The sequence below is a fragment of the Rhinichthys klamathensis genome, unplaced genomic scaffold (assembly GCF_029890125.1).
Source record: "Rhinichthys klamathensis goyatoka isolate OS25496 unplaced genomic scaffold, OSU_Roscu_1.1 h1tg000229l_1, whole genome shotgun sequence".
Taxonomy (NCBI): Eukaryota; Metazoa; Chordata; class Actinopteri; order Cypriniformes; family Leuciscidae; genus Rhinichthys; species Rhinichthys klamathensis.
In genome coordinates, this window is record NW_026606753.1 from 3,477,326 (window position 1) to 3,501,516 (window position 24,191).

At 35.5% G+C, this 24,191-nt stretch overlaps 1 protein-coding gene across 2 annotated transcripts; it reads left to right on the forward strand.

The window, feature by feature from the left end:
* The first annotated feature begins 219 nt into the window (after positions 1-219).
* coro2aa (coronin 2Aa) lies at positions 220-23,990 on the forward strand. Of its 2 annotated transcripts, none has more exons than XM_056265146.1 (12): positions 220-379; positions 10,011-10,211; positions 12,894-13,010; positions 13,112-13,261; positions 15,405-15,584; positions 16,116-16,232; positions 17,689-17,793; positions 17,899-17,995; positions 19,740-19,852; positions 19,987-20,077; positions 23,013-23,296; positions 23,417-23,990. In XM_056265146.1, the coding sequence occupies exons 1-12, from the start codon at positions 365-367 to the stop codon at positions 23,546-23,548; spliced, it is 1,602 nt and encodes a 533-aa protein (XP_056121121.1). In that variant the 5' UTR covers positions 220-364; the 3' UTR covers positions 23,549-23,990. The 2 variants fall into 2 exon arrangements, with proteins under 2 accessions (XP_056121121.1, XP_056121122.1); XM_056265147.1 differs by lacking the exon at positions 220-379 and adding an exon at positions 7,373-7,636.
* The last annotated feature ends 201 nt before the right edge of the window (positions 23,991-24,191 follow it).

The window sequence follows — 24,191 nt, forward strand, 5'->3', positions numbered from 1 at the left end:
ACAGTCATTGGAATTTATACGTTTAAATGATTATACATTGTAGTGTATAAATACATCCAATAAAACAAACAGCGTCTTGGGATTTGAATGGACCTCAATGGCGCGTCAGTCTGTCTGAGCGCCTAAGCGCCTCTTTAGGAGGACACGGCTGTGTCACACAGTGAGCAGTAACAGTCAAATGCCCGCGGATGCTCACACCTCACCTCAAACACTGCGGCATCGATGGACCGCTCATCCTATAATCTCCCACTCTCTCTCACACACACTCTCTCTCTCTCTCTCTGACACATTTCTGCGAGAGAGTGTTTAAAAAGACGCGGATCTAGTGGCCGTGGGTAGCCTAATACAGTTCTCTCCATACTGCATGCCCATCACAAAGGTAAGAAAACTCATATTTGCACTTAGCTGTAGTTTTCTCTATTTTGTGTAAATGTTCAAGGCAGTGTCATTTTATGTCATTTTATTTTGTTTGACGGTAATAGTTAGAGTGACTTTAGGAGTGCTTAGAATACCATATGATTTTGGTGAATATTATTACAACATTATTCTCCACTTGATTATTCTATCAACTGTATAACGCTTTTTATATATTTGACATTGTTTTCTTGTACCCATTATCATATCCGTGTTCATTTTGAGAACACTTTAGTTAACACAATTCCTAGCTAACTATAGGCTACAGCAATACATTTACAGTAGCCTATTTATTAATCTTTGCTTACATTAGTTAATAAAATACAACTGTTCGTTGTTGGTTCATGCTAGCTCAGGTCCATTAAATAATATTAACAAATTCAACTTTTGATTTTAATAATATGCCTATTAGCAAATGTTGAAATCAACATTAAATATTAATAAATGCTTTCCGAATTAGTTTGATTGTTAGTTCATGTTAATTATCTATTGTCAACAAATGAAACCTTACTGTAGTTTACCTTTATTTTATTGTGTTTATTATGTGTTTAGACATTTCCACATCCTTTCTCTTCTAGAGCTGAAGCTGAACTCACACTTTACTTTTGATGTATTTGTATTGGAATTGCTTTCAATGCACATGAAAAAATGTTCACCAAAAATGAAAATCTAGTCAACATTTACTCACCCTCTTGTCGTTCCAAACCTGTATGACTCTCGTTCTTCTGCAGAACTCAAAAGAAGATATTTTGAAGAATGTCGGTAACCAAACAGTTTTGATGACCATTGGCTTCCATTGTATGCACAAATTTGTAACATTTTTAATGATAAACAATGACAGAATTTTCAATTTTGGGTGAAGTGTGCAATTTGTGTCAGAACCACAACCACAGTTTTGACATCCAAATTGTTCTTTTCTTCAAAGAAGCAACCTGCAAATGTATTCTGTAGGCCTATATCCTCTTCAAAATACTAATATAAAAAACAAATCTTATAAAACACTTCTGTCAGACAACCAGTGTCTAGTTTTAATTCTTAAAGACTGTCTTTCACGTGTTTCATGTAAATGGAGGAAATGGCATGGCTGGAGTGCTGTGTGAGACTCAGGGGAGGCCAGGTAAAGAAAGACAGTTCATGAGGGTTGCCAGGTGTCAAAGTCCTGAGGGTGAGACATGTCAAAGGGAGGTGCGGTCGTGTTCAGACATGCCTCTGAGCCATGTGTGCTGCTGCATTCTGGGTCTTTACCTGGACACAGATTCACTCTGGCTCTTCTGTCCAGGATTTATTCTCACTCTTTCATTATATTTCCAACAGTTCAGTGATAATTCACAGCATAGACTAAAAAGCTAGATTTTCAGAATTGTTGGCTGATATTATGCTGGTTGACATAAACACTGAAACAAACTATTTACTCTATAGTATTATATAGGGTAAGAAGAACCGTGCCAGTAAGAAGACTTGACTCTCTCTCTCATGGAATGGGTGCTGCAGTGATGATGTATTTTTGTAGGCCAAATTGAAGTTAGAATCACCCTGGTTCCCTTGGGGGAAAAAAACAGTAGGATTTTTTCACTTCCTTTTGGATTTTTGCAGTTATTTTTCATCATGATAATCTTCATAACTGAACGCTATTAAAATTTGAAGTCTATACAATTGGCAGAAGTCAAATCTAAATGTCTATAAACAAACTACACCACTCTTTTTGGCTTTATTTAAAAAAAAAAACCTTTTCCCCTGAAAGTTGAAGTTAGAATAGTTTTCAAGAGCGCCATTATTAACACATGTGAGGCTGTGAAATTGGACTAGTGAGTAGATGAGTTTACCTGTTAAATGTCCCAGATAACTTCCATAGACCCATTTAGCTTCATGTTAGCAAATGTATTTTTCTAGACAAGTAAAAGCTTAAAAAAATTCACAAAAATATGTCATCCCTGCAGCACTCCATACACAATTGTATACAATCATATTGTTCAAGTTGAAAGAGCAAAACTTTTCTTCCATATGATGTATACATCTGAGTGTAATGGATTATCAAAAAAACAAAAAATAGGGTTTTGGACTAAATGAGCGGACTAAATGATTGCTGAAGTCCTGCATACATCGCTAGAGAGAAATCTTAATGTTGTTGTTTTTTTCCATCCAGTCATGATATATTTTGATTAAAAAATAACAAGGTCAAAAAATGTGAAACAGAGATGAATCATTCACAATAAGATCGATAAACACGCATTTAGATTTAAATCAAGATTTCATGCCGACAGTTAATTTTACTTTTAACACACACCAAATGTTACACCAAAAATGAATATTTGGTGAGAACAAGGTTTTGAATAAAAACAATGAATTTCTGTGATTTTGTTTAAAAGACATCTAAGGGGGCGTTTACACAATACATATTCAACTAAAAAGGAAAACGTTTTATGCATTTTGGTGTTTCATTTACATAAGGGCCTGAAAAAGCAAACTTTTGAAAATGGGTTTCAAAGTGTGCGTTGTTAAAATCGAGTTTGTGAAAACGGTGAACTCTGCTGATATACCACATTAGCTCTGTCTTGACCTGACAGGGAATCCTCAGGGACTATGTACATTTTTTTCCCTTGCTTTTGGTAAAATTAGAAGCTTTCTGATGGAAACGCACACCCATCTATTGATTTAGTTTTTTTTAGAATGGCTGTTCATCACACAGTTGTCGAGTTGTTAAGAAAAGAAACAAGGCAACATATGTGCATAATTGAACACTGAACAATTGAAATACAGTACTTTCTCTGTACAATTTGAATTGATCAGTTGACAAATGAAAAACATCTCATTCATCCAATAAGTTGATGTCAAAAAAAGTACACAATTCTTGTTGAACAACGTGTTAATAAGCTAAATAAGTCATCTTTATTTTTCTTTATTTCATTGTTTACACAGTTGAATGAAGTGATCTTGGCCTCTGAAGAGAATATAATGTGTAGTTGTAAAATGTTGACATGGTCCTCAACCATTAACACACAAACCTCAATGACAGTCAACAAACACCATAAAGAAAAAAACAGCAACATAAATCAAGTCAGCATACAGCAAAACAATAAATCCAATACTTAATTCATCCTGCAATGCATGCTAGGAGCTTACAAACCCTTAACAAATAAGCAACGTTGCTCAATATGAAACAACTCTTAGGCTATGGTTAGGACTAGATTAAAAGCCGTTAGCCTAACATTTTATGTACGATTAAAGTAAATGATGCTGATAAAATGAAAAAGCATGCTGGATAATATGTGCAGCAAAACTCTGCTCTGTTTCTTTTATTATTAATATCACACTGCAGTTACTGTACCCACTTTGAAAACCATACAGGACAGTTTCCGAACATCCTCTCTTCTTAAGTGGGTTATTGAATGGCATGGAATCTTCCTGACTTCACATCCCTCTGTAATGCTCAAGTCATTATACAGTTTGTTTGTGCAGCACTTCCCTTCTTTGTATTAGTCGATAAACATATTGATTCAGTTTCAGGTTTCATGAGCTTCTCTAAATGTCATAGTGTTTGATGAGCAGATGGCTGTATTGTTTGCAATATTAGGCTATAGTTTCCCTCATTTAGGCAGGTGAACAGGTCATGAATGGATCATGATTTATATTAACAAATCGTATGTGGATCAATTATGTAGTGTCCACTGTCTATTGTTTAATATATGGTACCATAATACTATAATACACACTAATACATCACATAATAATTTCAGAGACAGACTTATGCAGTTCAGCCATTTCCTACTTTAATCATTTGTTTGGGGGAGAAAGTACAATTTTGTTCACTTTGTTGGAGTTATGTTTGACTTGGGTTTAAGAATCAGCAGTTGTAACACAAAATTTGCCGTGCAGTTACAGGCAAACTGTAGAGTTATTTGAAAGGGACAGTTCCTTCACATTATGCTCTTAGTTTGTTTGAATCAGTCCGCTAACAGAGTAAAGCCACGTGGCACATTTCACTCTCCACCCATATTACAAGGTTCATTATTGAGTGAGATTTAGTTTGTAAGCCTCAAGACTTGCATTTTTAATGCACAGTTTTGATTTAACAAGCAACTGCAATTCATGTTGTGTAATATAGCCGAATAAATCACCCTGTTTTGTTTCTCTGGGGGCTGGAGATGTTTTTATCCATATATTTCTCTATCAAAACCAGCTTGGTGAGCCTCAGCTAGTTTTTTTTTTTTTTTTTTGAGAGGGAAATTCAAATGTAAGCTTTGAAATTCAAATTGAACATTCCCACTTTTGTGAGAGAAAAAAAAGAGCTGGTAAAAATGAGCCATTTTCCTTCAGCTTTAGTACATTGCCAATGCATTTGCATTTTTCCTTAACACATTGACAAACTGCTGCTCACCTTAATGATTTCACCAAATCAACCAATGATTTCACAAATCCATAGGTATAGATCACCTCGTAGTGCTAAATAGAGATTGAGTATTTGCTAAGCAAACCGCATGGAGACAGAGTGTATGGGGTGGGAATATTCAAAACATATACAAATTTGTTCTTAGCTGGAAATTTTGTTTTGTTTGTCTCAATTTTGTTGTTTTCTTTATCTTAACTTGGTCTGCAACCATAGGCTCATTGGAAAAAATGCTCATAGTCTACCTACATTTTTCCAAAACTTAAAAAACGCACCTATACAATTCGCTGCAGTTTCCAGCTGAAAGGATCACTAGTAGTTGTAAAACGGCAAAAACTTTTATTCCTTTTCAAACAAATTATGATAACATGCAGATTATCAATTAATGAAGACTTCATTTTGCACGGTTCCTTGCACAATACCGCGACCTCAAAACAACAATACCATAGTGCATGATTTTTTATTAGAATAGATTTGACATTTGCATCACATAATCTTGCATGGGAGCTCACCTGGAACAGCGTTTCACTTGCAAAACAGAAAGCCGTAAAGGACATTGTTGCTTCAGCAACTGCAATTTCATGTTTCATAAATGTTTTATTTTTCCAATGATCAATGTTGGTTTATGTAGCATCTTAATCTTAATACATTCATAAGCACCTCTAAATGTATTTATATTATTACTGCTGAGAAAAAGAAATTAAACGTATAACATTTTGTGTTAAGCTTTTAATGCAGCTCACTTTTGGATTTGAGGGTTTCAGTTATCAAATACTGTTAATAACTAACACATACTGATCTTGTGTTGGTGCAATAAAGCTGTTGATTTATTCAGGACACACTCTCATGTCCTTATTCCAGATCAAACTCACTCAGATACCTCCTTCGCAAGAGTGAAGAGTAAAGACAGGACCCTCTTGAAAAGCCCATAGCAGACATTTATCATATCAAAACACAGTCTTTATCAACATTTTAAGGATCATTAACATAACAACAGTCAATGACCTGGATACTCCCAGACAATACTAAAGTCAGTGCCTCATCCACACAGTTAGGATTTAGTGAGGTCTTAATGGCCCAGAAACTGAAACCAGTGTCGTATTGTCAAAATGCAGATCTCCCCATTCAAGTTCAAATACCTTTTCGGCTCTGAAAGATCTGCACCCGTCGAGCTTTTCCTGTGCTGTAGCTGGTCATCAGCATAATGTCTGTAATCTCTGGACATTAGTCAGCTCTTGAAGATGCATGTCAAGCTGCTCTATAATTGCTTGTATAACAGAGCCTGAACTCATCGCTGATGGTATTTGTGAACACTTCTTTTTTTGTGTGATCGACATTCGCCTGCAGCAAGACAGCAAAACGACGCAGTTAGCAGGTTTTTCAACGATTTCTATCATCCTGTGGCACAGGACCTGTGCCTTGTAGGTGTTCAGTTCCACCTCCATCACTGTGCTAACTCACCTTTCAGGTGAAACTTGAACTCATTTGATAGAAGTGATACTGCTCAAACTTCCGTCTGCTCTTTCAGACTAAACCTGACCTGTGGACTGGACTCTGTCCCCGTGCGTGTGTTTACACTCCTCATATTGAGTTGCATCCAGTAACTCTACCACTTTTACAACTCCAGTCCTCATTCTCTGTGTATTTGTTTGACCTTACTTGTTATTTACAAAGCATAAACATATTTCTGCCTCTGCTGTATTCAGATAACACATGATAATGAAATTAGCAATCCTTCTTGTACAACCAAACAGCGAAACAGCTTTTGCTTTTGTTTCTGTTCAGTTGAAATGTGTCACACAGCAGACAGATTCAGACTTAAATACCACAAAGAATGGGTGATATGTCAAATACTCATAATAGCCTATATTCTGCTGGAAATAAATAAATAAACAAAAGCATGCACATACCAAAGAATAGAGAAACTATTTATAGGTCTTTGAGCAAAAATAGAAAGGTAAATGTAGAAAAAAGTGATCACACTACAGATCCATGGAAATAAATAGTTGATTAAAATCTCACCAAATTGAGCAAAATTGTGAATATTGCAGTGATTTTAATCCTTCTAGCTGCCTCACTACTGACAAGCATGAGAGAGTGTTAAGAAAAAGACGCTTTTCTGATTTAAACTATCCACAAAATATTTGATTCATTTTCCTGAATCACTTTCTGTTTCCCTTTTTTCCCTCATTTCAATTCATAACTCTTAATGTGTGTATACATGTGTCACTCAGATGTCCATTTTGTCATATTAAGTAAATGTTTCATTGGAAATGTTGATACATTTAGCTGTGTGTTAGTAAATTTTGTTATATTGGTGCATGTAAATTAAAATAACTAAATAAATCTGAATTTAAAAAACACTTTCAAAGAAAATACATAATTGTCAATATTTTTTATTAATTATAAAAGTACTGAGACGTGATTCATTTTGCTTTATCGCCCAAGTGATTAATGTACAGGAAATCAGTGTGAGGAATTTGTCCCGTCTTTCCTTCACACCTCCCCATCTCCTGTGCTTTCTGCTGTGAGGCGCCACCCATTTAGGGAGTGTGCGCACATGATCTCTTACCTGCTCCGCTCGCAAACACTGGACGTGCTGCTGGCATTCTGTCCATGTTTACTCAGGCTGCAGGGCAGAACTTTGACTGTGCTTATGTTGATGATTTTCTTCCTTCTTTGACGTCTTCTCTTTTTCTGCGATGCTTTACAAGAGATCTGAAATGCAATTATAACTCCTCCGGTGGAAGTGGCAAACCCGGATAATTTTCTCCACCTTTATTTCTGCACCTTCATCTCTCCTTTCTCTCAGGTCTTCGTGTGCTCAGCACAGACAGGGTGAGTAGTTGAAAATGAAAGGAATTTTGAAACACTTAAAATATGATTTTGCCTTCACTGACCCATATTAGTACATTTCAGTCCAGAGGGGTTTGGAGAGATGAAGGACATTACAATGCATAATATATATGCATTTATGATATTGATATACTCACTACCGTTATTTATTTGTATTTTAACTCATTTTTGGTTGTAACACTATAATAGTAACACATTAGTTAATATTATTTATTAGTTAACATGAATTAATAATGAACTGTGCTTCTACAGCATTTATTAATCTTTGTTAATGTTAATTTCCATATTTATTAATACATGATTAAAATCAAGAGTTGTATTTTTTAACATTAGTTAATGCACTGTGAACTAACATGAACAAACAATGAACAGCTGTATTTTTAGTAACTAATAAGATTAACAAATACAGTAACAAATGTATTGCTCATGGTTAGTTCATGTTAGCTAATACATTCATGTTAACAAATGAAGCTTATTGTTAAGTGTTACCGATATAATTGACTAAAAGACACCCAATGTCTCTTTTTCTCACTAAATGTGGCAATTAGCTACACACGAAAGAAAAAGAAAGAATATACTTCACCTAAGAAAAAGAAAGAATATACATTCACCAAATGCCACGTTCCTTCTATCTGGATGACATCTACCCTTAATGTTTCAGTTATTTTATTAATTGTGCTTTAAATGTATAGCCAGAGCTTTTTATATCTGTTACCACACCCACATCGCTAATCCATAATTTCGTTAATCATTACACCAGCCTTTGAAAGCTGAACAACTCAAACATATACAAATCCTGCCATAGAAGGATTTGCTCATATATTTAACAGTGTTGCAATACTTTATGTTCTCAACTTGATTTCAATATATTTTTGTATGGTTGTGTTTATATTGAGAGTACAATTCAGTGGATTCATTTTCGAGGCTGTCTCTAATAAATCAATGAGAATATACTTAAGATGCAACTATTTTTCCACCTTGGCTTGTATTGCCCAGATAAACCTTTTCTCCAGGATGTATTGCATTTAAAGGGAAGCTTCATATGTTAATCTCAGGTTTGTGTGAAAATATGTGCGCTTGTTTTGGCGTACAGTAGTTAATTGTGAAATCACCTGTACATTTTTACTTGTTGCAGTTCTAGTCAGGGAGACTCACAATAGTCAGCCATCACACAAATCAGATATGTAAATCCAGTTCTTGAAACAGCAGATTTTCTTCTGAATAGAGTGCAGTTTTATCTTGCTTGTATATCTAGTATGGGAGAACTTTATCATTCATCAGCAAAACCTGTCATATTGTTTTCAAAATGTATTAATCTACACAGCCATCTGGGTTGTTGCTGATGTCTCTGATAGGCATTTTGTTTGTGAAATTGTTTCTGTCAGAAGAACTTGTCTAGTGGGGTTTTCTTCATTGTTTCCTGCAGAGGTGGATGATAACTAGGCCCACATGGAAATATTTCTGGGTAGCTATATATAATATATATTTTATTTAAATTATACTTACACTACCATTCAAGAGTTTGGGGTAAGTAAGATTTTTATTTCAAATAAATGCTGTTGTTTTGTTCATCAAAGAATCATGGGGGGGAAAAGTACCACGGTTTCCACCAAAATATTAAGCAGGACAAAATAATAAGAAATGTTACTTGCCAACATAACAAATTAACTTTTTGCCATCATAATGGTGTAGTTACAGCATCTATCAGCACAGCAGGGTCTTATTGGGTGATGCTAACCAGCCTATTCCTGATTTACCGATTAGAATATCTCAGTAAAATATTTCTTATGAACTGATGAGAAATGCTCCCAAGCACATTAAACAGTATCAAAGCACCTGACACAGGATCTTAACCACTGAAAACTGACATACATTATTTTTGTCAAAGTTTTTCAGTGCTTTGGACAACTTGGCTTATATACGTTTTTTTTTCTTTTTCTGTTGCCCTTTAGCCTTTGTTTTCCCAAGAAAGTGCATTTCTGTTCAAACACTACAGTGACTGAAATAACTAATCGAAATTTGTATTATTTCAGTTATCAATCTTCAATTGTTTCAGCCCTGCTAACTTTTATGTTTGTGTTCTGTTAGTGACTCATATCATAGTATTTAATGAGGTGTTCTTACACATTCTCTGTTATGCATTTATGGTTCTAATTTTCATCAAATATTAGACTTACACAGATAAAAATGACCCTTCTAAACATTCAGTCTTCATGGGAGCCTCTTTTTAGATGTTTTTAAGGATAAAAATTATTATGATTTTTTTCTCTCTCCCTGTTTATGTCTTTTCCAAACCTTGTGGCATTGGCAGAAATGTTAAATGTTAAATTTCACTAATTCTTCTGTTTCACTCTAGATGTCATGGCGTCCTCAGTACCGTAGTTCCAAGTATCGCCACGTGTTTGGGAAGCCGGCCACAAAAGAGAATTGCTACGATGGCGTCCCCATCACCCGGAGTGTTCACGACAACCACCTCTGTGCCGCCAACCCTCACTTTATCGCAGTCATCACCGAATGTGCGGGGGGCGGATCATTCCTGGTGCTGTCCATCCATCACGTGAGTGAAACATGCTCATATCTGTGACTAGCACACTTAATACTCTTTAAACTAGTGTAACATTCTTTTAAGGACAACCTGGCGAGTTACAGAAGTTGGTGTCTTCACTCTTTCTTCGAGGCAACCAAAGACCTTTTTTACCTGCATATTTATTTGCTTCTGATATTTTACATTCTGTCTCTCTTTACACACACAAACACACACACAGACACACTCATGCATGCTTACCTGTTCTGACACACTTTAGACTGTGTCATTTTATTGGTCTGTTGACTGTCTCATGTTTAGTCAGGTATTATCTCATGTCTCAGGAATGGCACAGGTTACATGAAAGCCTGGAGGCATCTTTCTGTATTGTCTGTCTCTCCTTCCCCGCCCCCCAACACCATAGGTTGACTAAAAACTAGTATTCATTTAATGTTAATTTAAGTATTCAATACAATGTGCTTTAGGAAACAACATATAAAATGGTCTGATCGCACATTTCAAGTTAATGCAGGTTTGAACATTTCAACATTTTAGCGTCTTTGCCCAGAATCAACACAGTTGTCAGTTTAGATATGAATAATGATAAAGTCAAGTTTCGTCACTTGTTAGCTGAGTCATTTGCATTACGTACTTGTTTTTTGACTACTGAAGGATTTTCTCTTTGTTGAGACTTGTATCTTTTGGAACACATTTCTGTGCTGTGATTCTTGGTAACAACTTTTGTGTACTACGCTGGAAACAAATTCTATTCTAGTATCGGTATGTTGTTTTCAGGTCAAATATCTAAATATCCATAAAAAATGGAATTGAAAAGCAACATTGCATATATAGACTTGTTTTTGGAGAATGTTTAATGTATAATTGAATATAAGTACTCACTTCAGTTGTTTGAACACAACTTTATTGAGATGTATCCTTAAAACAAGCTAAACAAGACCAAATACATTTGTTGTATTCAAGATACACTATATAAGTTTGGGGTCAGTATGAATTTTTATGTTTTTGAAAGAAGTCTCTCCTGCTCACCAAGGCTGAATTTATTTGGTTAAAAATACAGTAAAAATAGTAATATTGTGAAGTATTATTAAAATTTAAAACCATTTTCTATTTTAATATATTTTAAAGGGATAGTTCACCCCAAAATGAAAATTTTGTCAGTAATTACTCACCCTCATGTTGTTCCAACCCCGTAATACTTTCGTTCATCTTCGGAACACAAATTAAGATATTTATGATTAAATCTGAGAGCTGGATCACTCCTCCATAGGCTTCTTAAGGGATCGAAACTGGCCGGCCCAGAAAGGTTATTAAAGACATCGTTAAAATAGTCCGAGTGACTACAGTGGCTCAATCTTAAGTTTATCAAGCGACGATAATACTTTTTGTGTGCAAAAAAACAAACAAAAATAATGACTTTATTCAACTATTCATTTCCTTCTCTGTTGGCCTCGAGATTTCACGTAGTGTAACTGTGCAACGGTTCTGTGTTGCACGTCACACGTAGACTCACTATTGGCCGACGCTGGTCATGTGTGTGACGCGTGTGACGTACAACCTAGAACGTTGCGCAGTTACACTACGTGAAATCTCACGGCCCACAGAGAAGGAAATGAATAGTTGAATAAAGTCGTTATTTTTGTTTGATTTTTGCGCACAAAAAGTATTATCGTTGCTTGATAAACTTAAGATTGAGCCACTGTAGTCACTTGGACTATTTTAACGATGTCTTAAACTTTTCTGGGCCGGCCAGTTTCGATCCCTTAAGAAGCCTATGGAGGAGTGATCCAGCTCTCAGATTTAATCATAAATATCTTAATTTGTGTTCCGAAGATGAACGAAAGTCTTACGGGGTTGGAACAACATGAGGGTAAGTGATTACTGACAGAATTATCATTTTGGGGTGAACTAACCCTTTAAAGTGTAATTTATTCCAGTGATGGTATAAAGTTGACTTTTCAGCATTATTACTCCAGTCTTCAGTGTCCCATGATCCTTCAGAAATCATTCTAATATGTTGAGTAGTTGGTGCTCAAGAAACATTTCTCATTATTATGAATGTTTGAAATGCAAATGAAAGTACTGCTTAGTGTCACGTAGTGGATGTAATAAAGTCCAAACAAAAACAGTTTTATTTAATCCACAAACTAAAACTCAGGACATCGCTGGAGTATAATGAACACAACCACATTTAACTTCTTAGACGATACCAGACAAGGAAATGAAGGAAACACAGGGCATAAATACATAGGGTAATCAAACTGAACAGAAAAACGAGTGTGAGGGACTAATTAGCATTCAAGGAACCTAACTAGGAACTCAAGACAGGCACAACAGGAACAGAACACAGTGAAACGAAACCAAAACTGAACATACATGTTACCTAGTATAATTGTGGAAATAGTGATAGATTATGCAGGATTCTTTGACAAATTAAAATATCAAAAGAACAGCTTATATATGAAACACAACATTAACATTGTCTTTACAATTAACATTATCATTTTTGGATCAATTTAATGTCGCCTTGCTGATTAAAAGTATTCATTTCTTTTAAACAAATCTTACGGACCCCAAACTTTTGAACAGTATAGTGTACATAACAGGTCCATGCTAAACATCCCAAAAACCTTGACTCCATGGTTGTGTGTTTATGTGTATATGCATAAATAACGCTGTATCTTTGTGCCTTCTCAGACTGGCAAGGTTGACCCTCATCACCCAAAGGTTTCTGGTCATAGAGGCAATGTACTTGACATCAAATGGAATCCCTTTGATGACTTCTGCATAGCATCTTGTTCAGAGGACGCCACAGTAAGTGTTCAGACTGGTGCATGTTCACGGTTTACTCACGAAAACGGATCACGTGTTCACATTTTTACAGCTTATCATGTGTGCACATGTTTGTTGTTAAGGTAAAGATTTGGGATATTCCTGAACATGGTGTTCTGAAGAACATCACAGTGCCTTGGAAGGAGCTTCAGGGCCATTCACGACGAGTCGGCCTCATCGAGTGGCATCCAACTGCCAACAACATCATTTTCAGTACCGGCTATGACTACCAGGTAATTAAACTATACATACAGTTTGTCATGGAATGAAGAGAGACGAGATTTCAGTGAATTTCCCCCTCAGGAAGACATTTAAAATATTCACAGTGATAGGAAGCTCTTATTAGCACACATCATCACACGTGTTACCATATTTGATGCTTGCAAGCAGTTTCCCATCTTTTAATCTTAAACACTTCCCTTCCAGTTCCAAGGCCAAAATAATTGTATTCTTTGAATGTGTGAATGAAATAAATAAAATATTTTAATTATTTTTGTGGATAAATTAGTGTAGTTATTTACTTAAATATGTTTTAAAAAGGAAGGAAAAGATAAAGGTCATTTAAAATATCTTTCCATAAGTGCAACAACAGAGCAGATGATAAAGCATAAATACATAACTAAAACATAAACTAAACAAAAAGAGGGATATGACATTATATTTTGGGGTAAAAGTTGCAATATTTGGAATATCAGGGTCTTATAGTCTTTATATTCTATTCGATGTATTGTATGAATTAAATGTTATAATAGTAAACCAGCAGCTGAGTTTTTGGTATATATAATTTATAACCTGAAAGAGACCCAAAAGTCTGCAGTGACCTTGATAACATTGGAAGAGAGGCTTAGGGGTCTCCTAAATAAATAATTATAAAGCTATTAGTTGGACGAGCAGCGTTCCTAAAATGATGATATATAGTATAGCAGCAGTGAAGCAGTTCTGTGATCTGATTTATTCAATTCAATTCAATCTCCCAGGTTTGCTTGTGGCTTATTTTATAAACATGTAATAACAGTTAAAACATTGTAGTCAAATCCAAACTTTCTAAGAACTTTGAAAAGATAGCCCCAATTTTTCTGCATAAAAAGCCTAAACTCAGCCTGATAATGTGCCTCATAATATGTAATGTACGCATCACATCTATCACAGTCAGATATTGATGCCCCTTTTACAGCCCCCTGTTAAAAGTATTCTGATTGATCTGATAATCAGAATAACCAAAAAGGTTGCCAAACCCTGGTGTAGACAAATATTGAAAATGTAATTTGATTCCGTTTTGAGCTTCTAAAAGCCTGAAGCTGCCTGTGTCTTTGTGTCTGGATTGTTTTTATTCCTCATTACATTTCTTGAATGCTCATAGCCAGTCTGATACATTGTTTCTGATTGTGATTTCCTGTCTAAGTACAATTATATTGACACTGTGCATTTGCGAATTCCCCCTCCATTTGTACCCATCCCCCTCACCCCAACCCCCATGAACAAAAGTGGCTTTAACCATCACTCTTTTTAAGATCTTATTTTCCATGTTCTTCTGCCCTGTCCTCATTTTTTTCTGTTTGGGTTGTTTTTGTGCTGTCCCGAGGCAGTGAAGGTGTGTAGTAGAGCAACAATCTTCACAATGCATAGGCTCTCACACAGTACCTCACATTCCTTGCAACGCTTCCTTAAAGTAACTGTTAGATTCTTAACTGTAGAGAGTGTGTTGTGCGTTTAAAATTGGCTCCCACTGACTGAAATGTTCTCCCCCAGTGTTTATCAGATTTTAATGGATGAGATCTAAATAAAATAATTGTGTGGAGAAATTATTTAAAAAAAAAATTAAAAATACAATTGAAATGTTGTTACAGTTATGGTACACTAACAAAAGTTTCAAAAGTCGGTGTAATTTGTAATGTTTTTTGAAAAGAAGTGTCTTATGTTCACAGAGACTGCATTCATTTATAAAATATCTTTTTCTATTTTAATATATTTTAAAATATAATATATACTCCTGTGATCGATAAGCTAAATTTCAGAATCATTACTCCAGTCTTCAGTGTCACATGATCATTCAGAAATCCTTCTAAAATGCTGATTTGGTGCTCAAAAAACTATTTCTTATTATTATCAATGTTGAAAACAGTTGTGCTGCTTAAAATCTTTGTGGAAACCATGATGCATGTTTTAAAGGATTCTTTGATGAATAGAAAGTTCAAAAGAACAGCATTTATTTGAAGTAGAAATCTTTTATGTCTTTTCTGTCACTTTTGATCAATTAAATGCATCCTTGATGAATACAATTTCGAAAGAATCATACTGACTTTTGAACGGTAGTGTATTAAATGTCAGTAGGTCCAACTTAATTGACTTTAAATGTTTATTTGTGTTCATGTTTAGGTTATGATGTGGAGGTTGGACGTTCCTGAACAGGTGATCAAGAACCCTGTGCGGTCCATCAGTGTGCATTCAGATGTGGTTCTGTCCATGTCCTTCAACACAGATGGCAGCAGACTCGCCACCTCTTGCAAGGATAAGAAGATCCGAGTGATTGACCCGCGCACTGGCACCCTTTTACAGGTGTGTGTGTGGCCTTGAGTCTGATGTTCCTCTCTATTTGTCATGCACATGCTGTTTTTGATGCTCATATTATTAGGTGGAACCAATCGTGAGTTTTGACTTCATTTTCCCCCAATACAGCTTTACCCAGTCCATCACTTACTCCTTCACTTAATTTTAATTATGAGCTGGGACATAGACAGCATACAGTATGTGGACTTGCACAGAAATGCACTTCCCCTCGTCTGCCCCTCTGACACCACACATCCAAAACTAGCACCTTTGCCTGGTTGATCTGTTACCCAGAGGTCAGCATCAGCCCAGAGTCTTACATTCACACTGTCATGTCTCCTCAAGTGACTCGGACGAACACGAGACTCAATTCACGCTTTATTTCATTTTACAGGACATGGTTGATTGAATTTTGTGATGATTAAAATGTGTTAAAGTTTTGTTAAGGTTTTTTTTTTTTTCCAATATATTTTTTTGTAAAAGAAAGAGAAAGGGAATGTGCATTTATTTTGAAATGTCATGTGTAATGTGTGATTTTAGGAGACTAACTGCAAGTTACACAGAGCCAGTAAAGTGCTATTTCTTGGAAACCTGAAAATGCTTCTCTCTACGGGCAATTCACGCTGGAACCATCGTCAGATTGTACTTTGGGATCAGGTAAGGCCTGCTAAAAATAGACTCCTTAATTATTCCCATTTTCATATTTGTATAAAAACACACTGCATGTCTTCTTTTTATGGCAAATTTGTCATTCGTTAATTGAAAGAAATTCTCGATCAGAGCAATTATGGCTACAATGTTACCTATAAAATCAAATACAAAAGTAGCTTAAAATAATGCTCAAGATATCATTACACAAAAATGCTCTTCTAAATTGCATTTGATTATAAAAAATGATACTTTCTGCTGTTACTGTCACAGTACATTTCCATGTAATCACTGTTCATGTTCAGTCTTTAGTGCTATTTTTGTTTCAGTTTATTTTCATTAAAAGAGTTTCCACTTACCTACACACATACAAGGCCTAGAATGGAATATAATGAAATATATCAAATTTTAGGTAACAGCTAAAAATATATATCCAGCAGTAATTACTGGGCCATGCAAACCAATGGTAATGCAAATGCAGAATTGTTTTGCCATAGGCAGTGCTTTTTTATTACTAATAAAAACTTCTGAAATTAAAATTAAATGATTTATTGATAACGGATAACTATTTATTGATAACTAAGTCCCACAAGGCAAAACTAATCATTTGTTTTTTTAATTACTTTCTAAAACAAAATAACAAATGTGACATCCAATAGTACATTGATAGAGATAAACTGAAATATTTATATAAACAATCTATGTTCACAAAAATAGATGTAAGACAAGTTTGAAAAAGTACACTTTCAACAAAATTCTAAATGGCAGAAGATTTAGCTGAAACCTATGGGTGCAATAAACTGAGCATAAGGAAAGTCTCTTATGCTCACCCAGGCTGCATTTATTTGTTCAAAAATACAGTAAAATCATAAATAATATAAAATATTGTTTTTTTTAGGGTTCTTCGATGAATAGAACAGGTCAAAAGAACAGCATTTATTTGAAAAATATGTTCTTTGTAATGATGTACAAATGTGTTTTACTGTCATGTTTTACTGTCATGTTTGATCAATTTAGGCCTTGTTTAATTGTTAGTGGCACTAGAGTATTTGAGATTAACTTTTCATTCCAAAAACAGAGGAATTCACTAAGGGGGAATTCACATTTTAAATATGTGGGACATTTTTCCTCACTTCCGGTGGTGTTTTTAATGGGTTAAATCTGACTCTGGTTGGAATGGACCGATCATCTAGCCTATATACTAGCTCCAGTTTGACAGGTCCATCCTCAACAGTCCATGACTCACTTTAGATTTCCCCCTAGTGTCACAATCATGCCATCACAATCATTACAATACTTTCCTGTGGGATGAGTTAAATATGGATCTAATGCAGATACAGTTCTACTTTTTGTATGTGTAATACCTTTATATGGGTATTTTTGATTCAGGGATTTGGTTTAAAGAAACCAGTACTGTTTAGATTCGATGTGTTGAGTCCTAAACTTACATGCATGTGTTCTGCAGGAGGACCTCTCTCAGCCGTCTTATTCAGAGGACTTGGACGGCTCCTCCGGTGTCCTCTTCCCTTTTTATGACCCTGACACACACATGCTTTACATTGCTGGAAAAGTGAGTACATATAACCTGGACTACCAGATTGGCAACTAGTGTTTTATGTGCTGTATTGATGATAAAGGTTATTAATGGATAACACAATCCTCCTTCAATCTTTAGGGTGATGGAAATATCAGATACTATGAAATCAGCCCAGAGAAGCCATATGTGCACTATTTGACGGAATACCGATCTCTTCTACCTCAGAAGGGAATGGGTGAGTAATATACATGCAAAGCCTACATGTGCACAAACACAGACTTATGAAAACAATTCATTATAAATCTATTTCCCAATTCCAACTCCATCTCTTGCACTAGTCAAAACAGCAGTAACATCATTTGAATAGTATAGATGGTTTAAAAGCTGGCTCATCCTTGCTAATGCTACTTAAGAAGTTTTTTTGCAATTTATGTCACTAATCAGGTTGGGTAAGTAAATACTTTAAATGCTTTAGGTGTCTGAAAAGCACTTAACATAGCGCTTGTACATAAATATAGATTGGTTAAAGAATGTTCCGCTTCATCTGTATCACATACTGTAACATGCCTGTCTCAACTGAACAGACTTCATAATTTAACATGTTTAGAGATTCTCCAAAAAGTATGCGAACACTTAAATGTATCAATGTTTTCTAAAGAACTGCATTAGAAAACAAAATATTACATTAAAGTAAAGGCATAAGCACATTTTTTAAGCACAAAAAAAATTCTTACTCTGAAAAAAATTAATGTTCGTTCTGATAAGTTTACATCTAAAAGATAATTCTGAGAATAGCTCTAGCATCATTTGTTTGCAGATGCCACTTGGTTTGCTATTTTATTCTAATACAGTTATTTAAAAAAAACAACTGTAGGCCTACTTGCACATTAATGAAATAAAAGGCCAGTTAATTGTACTTAAAGAGTTCACTTGCATGACTATGTTTCTTAACACAATAAAAAATACAAATGTATTTAAATACATGACTTACACGTTTCAACAGAAGTGACATTGAAGTATATATTTAGTTTACCATAAATACTTCAGTACGTCAGTGCATTCATGTCACGCTGGGCAGGCAATCAAGAGGAGAAGAGGAAATAATTGCTAGTGATAACCGATTCTTGAATGAATCGTTCTATTGATCAAAATTACCCGAAGCCCTAAAATTAAATATTGTCCCTTTTTTGTCCAGAAAGCTTATGTCATTTCATTTTGATAATACTTTACATTTTTTTTTACATTTTTATTTTTTATTTACCTCTAAATGGCTAGATTAGTCATTTAATTTAATAATATAATTTAAGCACATTCTTCCAACTTAAATACAAAATAATTCCATGACATGCAAAAACTGATGTCAAAAAGTCTCACATTGAGTGTCTCTACCGATCTCTTGTGGGGGGAAAAATAACATAACATGATATTTCATGACTCTTGCCACTAGAGGGCCTTATAGCTCTATATGGAGCGAATAAACTGTTCCCCTGCAGGTCCTAAAGTAAAGGTTTTTTTCTTCAGTTTGCATTCAGGTACATATTTAGACATTATAAAATCCATTTTTGGTAAAGTTTTAGCATTTTAGTTTTAATTTTGAGCATTTATTGAAGTGTCAGATTTTGTAATAATTCAAGTTAGTAAGGTGGACAGCAGGGGGAAAAAAACAAAAAAGTAAAACCTTGAAGATTTTTTTTTTGAAAATGCTGATTTCGATTCAGTATAAAAAAGTGTCTGTCTGTTTGTGTGTGTTTGTTGGGGGGGGGGGTGTTCTGCATTGTGAATCAATCAAAACTGACTTTAGCTGGACAATAACTTTATTCTAGAGCTGCTGTAAAGCCAAAACAATCTTTGTTACTTGAATTTCCTATTATCGCTGTAAAGCTGCTTTGAAACAATCTATATTGTTAAAAGCGCTATATAAATGAAGGTGACTTGACATTCACATTTTTTACTCATTTGGAACATGTGTTCTCTTTCAGGTGTCATGCCAAAGAGAGGGCTTGATGTGTGTTCCTGTGAAGTCTTCAGATTCTACAAACTAGTGACAATCAAAAGTCTCATAGAACCTCTATCCATGATTGTTCCACGAAGGGTATAATCCTGTTCACACATCCATACAAATCCATATAACATAAAGTAGAGCTAGTTCTCTCATATCTGTGCTGTCCTTGATCCCTAACTATCCCTAAGTGACTTCAAGAGATGTGTTTGTGATCTGTTCTGCAGTCAGAGTCCTATCAAGAGGACATTTACCCCATGACAGCTGGGAACAAGCCCGCCATGACAGCAGATGAGTGGATCAGTGGTCTAGACAAAGGTCAGAGAGTCTTTAAAAGGAATTTTCTGTCATCATTTTCTTACCCTCAAACCAACCTTCTTTCTTCTGTGAAACCAAAAAAGTAGAAATTTTGTAGAACGTTTAAGCTGCTTTTTTCCATTCCATTCCATGTTGATTTTATTGCTTCATAAATGAACCATAAAAGCACCATAAAAAGCATAAAAGTGGCTCAACTTGCTAAGTGGCCATTTTAGTCTCTTGCCCTTCAAAAGACTAAAATAGCCACTTAGCACGTTCGGCCAGTTTTATGCTGGGAACAAGGGATATTAAAGAGATAGTATATAAGACAGGACACCAAACAATACACTACCATTGAAAAGTGTGTCACTGTCACTTTTGATCAATTGAATGCATCCTTGCTGAATAAAAGTTTTTTTTTTTTTAAACTTGGATTGGTAGCAAAGAACATATATTGACAAGAAGTGAAAGCCAATATAGAACGTTCCATTGCAACACCAGCGCCCAGCAGCAGCCCTACGCGTCCGCCATTTTGGGGTGAAAGCAACTCGGCAGTCATATATTATACATATATTTAGTCCAGTGCATAGGTAATTTTTAGGTTGAAATAATTAGGTGATTATTTTAACTCACAACAGTTAACGTTATAGCAGTTAAAAAGAAGTTGCTACTTAACCAGGCTTTTCCCCCCACATAACTTGAGACAGGGAAGTTCAAGGATTTAATTAATTATATTAGTCTCCACATTAAGTGTAACAATAAAGTGATATCAGTTCATAAAGTTATAATAACGTTAGACCATTTCCAGGAGGTAGACATAACGTTACAAAAATAAGTTATCAATGAAATAAATGAATTCAGCAAATAAATGTAATTGTACTAAAATGTAAATGTTGGACAATAAATATATAACAGCAATAGAATAGCTTTACAGTAAACTGTTTATTTTTTTCAGTACTATCTTATATTAATGACCGTTAAAGCAAGACTATGTAAACGAAAAAACACAGCCACTGTCCAAAGTGGCAATTAAGGTTATAGGATAACGGACACAGCAATGCATCATGTTCTATAAGATCATAATGTTTGTAGCATGATCCAGGGGATTAAAACGTAGGCTACAAAATATATTTCAGGCCTAGTGGAGTTGGTAACTAATAATAGTAGTAAATGTGTAAAGTTGCATACAATGGAAATACTCACTAATGCAAGAAAAAACTACCTCAACAAACTGTTATCTGTGCTGTTGTCCAGTAACTCCAGTTGGAATTTTCACCCCAAAATGGCGGCCGCGCTACCGAAGCGCCACCTAGTGGCTGTTACCAAAAAAGCATCAGAGTTTCGCCTCTTGTTCTTCTATATCTTTGTTGGTAGTCAGTGGCGGCTCCAGACAATTTTGATTGGGGGGGCAATGGGGGGACCTGGTCATTTCAAGGGGGGTCTCATGAAAACCAACAAAAAATACACTGGACACGGCTAATAACTGCATATTGCTGCTACTTAACAACAAAAACAACATAGCATATCAACTACTTTGTTTTTAATTAATTAATCAATTGCAGTTTGCAAACAATATGCTCGAACTTTAATTGCCATAGCCACACCCATGACAGGAAACATATTTACAAAATAGTATCCTCCTCATCCTCCAATTCCTCAGTGTCCTCTGTTTCCAGTCTTTAAGAAATCCTATGAAAAATTATTTACAAAATCTTCTGCAGGACAGTTCAATTCTTTACAATAATATAATATATTCTGAAAGAAAATTAAGCTGTTACACTGAGATGGTTTAGGAAAACCATAAAGTGTTTTTGTACAGTCAATTAATTGTACAGGCAGCATTAAACCATCAAAGTTAAATGATTGTTTATAGCTTATGAATTTCCTAGCCTATATTTTCTTTAGCAGGGGGTTTCAAACTTTTTAATGGCAATGAGCCCTAAACAATACTCTTGTGAGATTCTTTATTTAGGCTTATAATATAATAAAATATAGGCCTAATATAATATAAAAAAATGAATTGAAGTATTTGAAGTGATATAATATATCAGTTTAAATGCTTCAATTTGTTTTCATATTATATTATTATAATATGAAAACAAACTGAAGCATTTACTGTAAATAGCTAGATCTAATAGCTAAATATTTTCAAGAAAAGTGAATATGTGAACTCTTTTATAGTAGCCTAATCTAACCATGCCTGAAACTATTTAAATCTATGTAAACTAATGATGTATTTTGAGTTTGCACGCGGGTGGGTGTGTGTAATTGTTACCGTTCTGTGTCCATCATCCGTTATTTCCACCACTTTAATCAAAACACTCTTCTTTAAAACATGATATTGTGATTTTATTTCACATGTCTTTGCGTTTCTCGTCGCCTCTCGTATTGAGATATTTGGTCCGCACACACGACTCACTGCCAATCACACGCGCTCACATCATTCTCTTTCTTTGAAACCTGTTAACTGGACTCACCAGTTTGAGCACTGCAATTATTTCTCACATACAATCAAATGGATTTCCCCACACATTTCGCGTCAGTCCTCTGCGTGGCATATTATTCTTTTCTGCGCGGCCGCGGCATCAGAAGTGCACGACCGCGCACGCGCGCAGCTTAGAGGGAACTATGTTTATATATTTTGTATGTCGAATAAATTATTAATTATTATTGTTCTGCGTAGTTTGAAGATAAACATTTTTAAATATTTATCCCGGTTATATATATTTTTTAATCAGGAAGGGGGTGGGGGGTCAAATGGGGGGTCAAAGCATTTTTTGGGAGGGTCTTGAGACCCCCCAAGACCCCCCCTGGCGCCGCCGCTGTTGGTAGTGCTTGCAGTATTGCTACATATGATGTTATAGAAATGAATTATGAAACAGCAGAGTTTTTTGGGTGATTAAATCTGAATAAATCTGAGACTGTGCCTCAATTATACTTGCTTTTTACTCTGCAGGTCCCTTGATGATGTCTCTGAGGCCTGGAAGTAAACTGGACTCACATGTGGAGGTGGGCTTGAGTAAAGGCCCAACTGACTCGACGGAGACACGCCATTCTCGCAGTCGGCCAGGGCTGTCACAGCGGATTCATGAACGTCTGGATGCCAAAGAGAACGATCGCAAAGAATCCCACCCTACCTTGCTGCTCCCATCCACAGATGAAAACAGCAGCTCTACAACCTTTGTCAGCAACGGACAACTAGATTCCACGCACTGCTCGCCACCAAAAACAGAGAACGAGGTATGGTACATGTATAGCATTGCAGTGACCTGTCAGACACTTTACTAAGGGGCTGCTCACCTCAGAAGTGTTTTCATACTTTCCTCTAATGTGTGTTTATGTATGTGTTTCTGCATATAGCTCCGACAAATGTTTTATAAGCAGCAGGAAGAGATCCGAAGGTTGAGGGAGCTTCTTAACCAGAAGGATGTGCGGATGAAACAGTTGGAATTGGAGATCAAAAATGTGAAAAACTCACAAGCCAATCTTTGAGAGAAACTGTCAAACGCCTTGTCTTCTTCACTAACATTCACATAAGACCTTTCTGCCTCATGAATTATGCTGTAAAGGTGTGGTCACATTTACCATTGCTCAGCAAAATTTCGCGGGTGAAATCCAGTCATTTCAATAGGAATTCGCGCTAACGGGAGTTTCGTGTAAGGAAGGAATATTTTGTTTGTGTTCAAGTTGGTCACAGAAAAGCTGCTTTTTTGAAAGTGACTGTGTGTGAGCGGGACTTCATGCATTGCTACACTATTGACAATGGACAATGGAGCTTTTTTGCCCCCGAAATTTCGCTAACGTGACCGCCCCTTATGGAAACAGGCTACATTCTCATTACTAGCATCTCTTTATGAAAGTCATTCCTTGTATGCACGTTTTGTGCACATAAATACGGTACAACCTCCATGGTAGTTTTTTTTTATAGCACTATGCAAAACATTTTTTAGATTGTGATCATACTTATTATTTAAAAAAAGGCTTAAATATGTGTGTTTTGTTTTATAAATTGGGTTATTTGTGATTATTTGTAAATAACATGAGATTTTTTTTTATTTTTCTGATTCATTTTCTATTTAAATTTCTGTGCAAATGGATGAGTGATGTGGCAAGAAAGTTTGATAATGGAAATCCG

Excerpts from the sequence above, each read along its gene's own strand:
- coro2aa (XM_056265146.1), top strand. Across the intron at positions 13,011-13,111 it reads CTTGTTCAGAGGACGCCACA|GTAAAGATTTGGGATATTCC; the intron begins GTAAGTGTTCAG and ends TTTGTTGTTAAG. Across the intron at positions 15,585-16,115 it reads GCACTGGCACCCTTTTACAG|GAGACTAACTGCAAGTTACA; the intron begins GTGTGTGTGTGG and ends GTGTGATTTTAG.